Genomic DNA, 4,953 nt, shown 5'->3' with positions numbered 1-4,953 from the left:
TCCCTCAATAATAACAAACGAGAAGGAAATTTTCTGCTCATCAACTCTTAAAGAGTTTTAGAATGAAGAACTAGGCTGTGGGAAATGTCTGCTATGGGGGGAAATCAGAAACCCGCTCTCCAGCACCCCAAATCTGGGGAACTGGTCTTCCCACTGGCTGCCGAGTGCCAGCTGCACCACAAGTGGCACAGGCCTCCTCCTCCACAGCTGCGCAGCATTCTTCAGGGGAAGGACTGGAGCTGTGCCTGCCTCCCTTGGTCTGCGAGGCTGATTCCTCTCCTAATTTCCTCATGGATGAGCATCATCCACTGAAAGTGATACAGTGACATCTTTACTTTCAGAATCATGGGAAGTACCAGCAGATGTGAGGCCCCACTGGGTTTCCCACTTTGTCACGGAGCCTTTTCATCAGCTGGTTTTAGCAGGGTATGAAGGTTCCTGGAGTGGCTAGGTGGCTGCTCAGGTTTATCACTGGGTCTATGAAAGCATAATTGTCACGCTCTGTGTACATAGCTCCAAAGGGTTCATGACAAGACCAGAGAGACAGGGATAGGGAAAGGCTTAGCAAATATTCTTCAAGGCCTGAAAGGGAGAGTAGGAACTGAGCCTATTTTCATTGCTGTTAGGGTTTTGTTACATATTTTTTAAGTCTATTCTGTCATATACCTTGAATTGTTATTGAGGTTTTAACTTTGAAATGTTGGCTAGAAATCACCCTAAGGTTTAAAAGCATTTGGGTATGAATAGTCTTACTTTTCTGGAAGAGAAATTGCAAGTGTAGAAATATATATATTTAGTGATATCAGGTTTTTTTGAAACTGAATATTAGTCTTATCACTTTCCTTCAGTCAAATAGAACTAATTTGAGTACCTGTGCAGGTAAAAGAAAACCATCAGAGCTGGACCACTGGGTAGAATTTCCAGGGAAGGGAATTTTGAAGGTTAGGGATTCTAAAAGTTGGTTGGCATTTCCTATGACCATGATTTTTTTTCTTTTTTAAAATAATTGTTTATAGTGTATAAAAGCAGAAAATCATATCTTCTGTGGGTTATAAAGTCAGCACCTGCTTCAGGTCATTTCTGCCCCAGCTTCCTCCTCAACACAGATAACACACAGAAGCAACAACCCTACAAACCTAGAGAGCCTCACTGCTCAGTTTGCAAATTATTGCCTATTGCTGTCCTCAGTTTCTTCCTTTAAGAAATACTAACAACCTCAAAAGACCATAAGTAAATCTCCCTATGTCTATTAAAAGCAATTAATTCTCAAGTTAACAGCCTCGTTTCATTAAGTTATTTTCTTAGTCTTGCTTTTCATTTCAGGCAACAGAGATGCTTATTTTTGGAAAGAAGTTAACAGCAGGAGAAGCATGTGCTCAAGGACTTGTTACTGAAGTTTTTCCTGATAGTACTTTTCAGAAAGAAGTTTGGACTCGGCTGAAAGCATATTCAAAGCTCCCCCCAAATGTTAGTATTCTTTTTTTTTTTAACTTGTATGAACCATGGAAATAATTTATTTACCTTAAGAAAATAAGAAATTGAAAAAAAACACACATAAGACATATCTTGGTTGGCTTTAAGTACACCTAAATTTGAGATTAAAAATTATAATGTTAGCAATACTAATTTTTAGAAAATTTATCAAATAGGCATTCCATTTCTATGACTTGAAGGCTGAGGGGCCAGTTCTTTCTGGGGATAACTTTGAGGAGAATGATAGGCAGAATTTGCCAAACACTTTTAGTCTTGATTCTAGGTGAGAAACTAGGTAAGATAGCTTAACTTTTAGGGGATTCTTAATGTAGCATTTTTGTTTTCTTATGTGATAGGTAGTGACTGATTGATATTTTTGTTGCTCAAATTGCCATCCTGGAATCAGAAGCTTTAGTATCTAAGGCGGTTTGTATGCACATTGAAATTTGAGAAGCACAGTCTTATATTACACAAATATTTTAATGTCTAATCAGATTGAACAGTGGAGAAACAAGAATCAGAATTTTAGAATAATCCCACGCTATTAGAATACCTCTTAACCTTATTGTTGGTTTTGTTTTTTTTAGTCCATGAGAATTTCAAAACAGGTCATCAGGAACATGGAGAAAGAAAAGCTACATGCTGTTAATGCTGAAGAAAGTAGTGTCCTCCAGGAAAGATGGCTATCAGACGAATGCATAAATGCAACCATGAACTTCTTATCCAAAAAAGCAAAACTGTGATGACTAATATAGCAAAGTTAAGCATTTCGAAGGAGGGGATGTGCTATGATTTCTAATTTCCAATACTTCAACTAAATAAACTTCACTGTGCCTTTTTTTCAGTGATGAAATATTTATGATTATTATATTCACTAGAGCCGTGATAAAAAATTATATAAAACAAGCTTACGAATTTACATAGTTTTGATGTTCGACTCCTGACTCTGGTGGAGGAATGGGAGCCTTGTGTGGCCTCAGTCCTCTCAACTCCAGGTGCCCCCCCACCCACCCCCTCTCCATGTTCTGGGCCTTGGCAACCTCAGCTGCTGCTCCCACATTGCGCTGGAGCCAGTTGATCATTTAGAATTTGATGACACCATACTAGTGTTCTCTACCGGGCTAGTGCTGTCACCTAACAGTATTTGGGAGTGCTGGGGCATATTTTTGGTTGTCATGGTGACAGAGGATGTATTGAGTGTCCAATACCAAGACTTGGTAGTATCCAGCATGCCAGGATAGTCACACCTATTAAAGAATTTCATCTAAAACACCCATCATTGAGAAACTTGTTACACCTGGCAGTTTTAGAGTTCCACATCTACTTTTTATTCCCAAAATAGAATTACCCAAGTCAGAATTACAACTACTACATTATCTGAATTTTATAGGTTTGTGGTATTTATTTTAAATCCCCACTTGTGGAAATATTTTCTTTCCCCAGAAGAATACTGGAGGAAACTGTGAAACAGCTAAATGTACTCTCCTGCTACACTGATGCTACAATAAGTTTTGTTTTTTCTTAACCATTGAGGTGTCTACAATTCTGCAAAACAGCCAAGTTATTTTAAAAGTGCTCTTTTCTAACAATCTTTGTTTTGTGTTGTTTTTTTTTAGCAAAATTACAATTTGATCTTTTACGTAAATAACCAATGGGGAGAGTGTGGAGGCACATAGCATGCCTGTTTTGGGTGCTCTGGAACTGTTTTGTAGCCAGTGGCTTTTAGTATGCAGCAGATGTGTTACACTTCAATACCAGCTGAGGGATTCAAACTTGACCCCATACAAATCAAGGAAGGGGGGGGGGGAGGAATTGGGAGAGATCCAAAATGACTTCTCTAGTGCCACCATGTAGATAACTTTATTGTCAGAGTTTTCATTAGAGTGGTAAGCATTTCATAAAAGATCACTTTAAAACTGAGTTAAGCCTTGATACTTTAAAAACTTAAAACACTAGATTTATTGCAGCCTTTTAAAATTAGCAGTCTCACCATATCACATATGTGATAGAGCATACTTTTTCTATAACCAGGTACCTTTTGCTGCTTTTGAGTAGGACTTTTCCTGTTTAGATTTTAAGCATTGCCAAAAAGAAGAACTTGTTCTGTTCCCTTGACTGTAGCGTAGCCTCATCGCTCTTGATGCAGCATTTCTATGAGGAAAACGCGTGTCTGCCTGGAAATCCAGAGGACTAGCTATGTTTCCTCAGACCCAACATGTAGTTTGCACTCTTGCCTGTGAGGAGCTCTCTGGCATGTGATAATGTCAGATATAACACACTGCACATATTGCTTTTGCACTATTTTAACAATTTTTTTTTTCTCAGTTATTCTGTTGCAATGTTACTTCGAGCAAATCCTATGCCAAAATCTTGCATAATGGTTGCAAGGCAGATTAAATTTTACTTTTGCATGGTAAGAGTATTCAGTTATAGCCTTCATAGTTGGAATTTGGCATTCCGGCACAAAGTCCACAGTGTATTCAGAAATCCAAGTTGGTGTCATACATTTCATTTGGATATAAGCTTTGCTTTCCTTTGTTTTAAGACCATTTCACAATAAACATTTTGGCAGTAAAAAAAGAAAAAGAACTTACATAGGTTTCTGGTAAAGGGATCCTTACAACTTTTGACATAAATGGTTGTTGCCAGGAACACTGCACCATGGTGCCAGGGGTCCTGCTGTGAAAAGCACTCACAGCATTGCATGCTGAAGTCGTGTTCTCAAACACCACGATGGCACTTTGCTGTCCACAAAGGCTGACTGACTTAATTGGCCCAAAATTGGACAGCTTCTGGATTACTGACTGAAGATCTTCAGTGGGTTTCATGTTCCTTTTCAGCCATCTAGCAAGGGAGCAAACGGAAACAGTAGTATCACCCAGAAAGTAAACAAAAACCTTAGTTTTCATTTATTATACCTGTAGGGGAAAAATAAATTTACAATTCATATGGAAAATAACACAGTAATCCTATCTAATAAGAGAAACATGCAAATTGACTGTACCTCTGCTATGCCCACAAGCCAATCAGAGTGACTATACAAATTAACCCAACCAAGATGGTGGCCAGTGGCCATGGAGTTGGAGCGAGCAGGAGGCTTGGGTTGCCCCAGCGATGGAGGAAGCCAAGCTTCCCGCCGGCCCTGGCCGGTTGTGGCCTCCGTTCAGGGCTACAAAGTTTCAATTATAGAAGAAAAATAAATCCCAGATACCTGCTTCCAGCCAGCCTGGCAATCCGCTCACAGAGGTGCTTAAAAAAAAAAAGAAAAAAAAGCAGAGGCTGGGAGTTTGGGTCGCTGGGGGGCTTGGCCAGCCTGCAAACAGCCATCAGCCCCTCACCCAGGCTGGCCAGGCCCCCTAGCAGGGACACCCACCCTGAAGGGGGTGTGCAAGCCTGAAAACAGCCCTCAGCCCCTCACCCAGACTGGCCACACCCCCATGGGGTGAGGGTCCCCACTGAGGGGCTTGGCCAGCCTGCAAA

General features: G+C 40.3%; 1 protein-coding gene across 2 annotated transcripts in view; it reads left to right on the top strand.

Moving 5' to 3' along the window:
* The window catches only part of ECI2 (enoyl-CoA delta isomerase 2), a 26,528-nt gene extending 24,149 nt beyond the window's left edge, over positions 1-2,379 (top strand). Inside the window, exons 9-10 of one of the 2 annotated variants that reach the window (XM_006766420.2) lie at positions 1,324-1,467; positions 2,061-2,379. In XM_006766420.2, the coding sequence (XP_006766483.1) occupies positions 1,324-1,467; positions 2,061-2,216 (300 nt within the window). In that variant the 3' untranslated portion in view covers positions 2,217-2,379. Of the gene's footprint in view, positions 1-1,305; positions 1,468-2,060 lie in introns of both variants that reach the window. The other variant, XM_015565714.1, reaches the window with a different exon arrangement.
* The last annotated feature ends 2,574 nt before the right edge of the window (positions 2,380-4,953 follow it).

Source organism: Myotis davidii, unplaced genomic scaffold, assembly GCF_000327345.1.
Source record: "Myotis davidii unplaced genomic scaffold, ASM32734v1 scaffold540, whole genome shotgun sequence".
Lineage (NCBI taxonomy): Eukaryota > Metazoa > Chordata > Mammalia > Chiroptera > Vespertilionidae > Myotis > Myotis davidii.
Note: the sequence above shows the minus strand (reverse complement) of the source record. Positions and strands in the feature narration are given on the sequence as shown.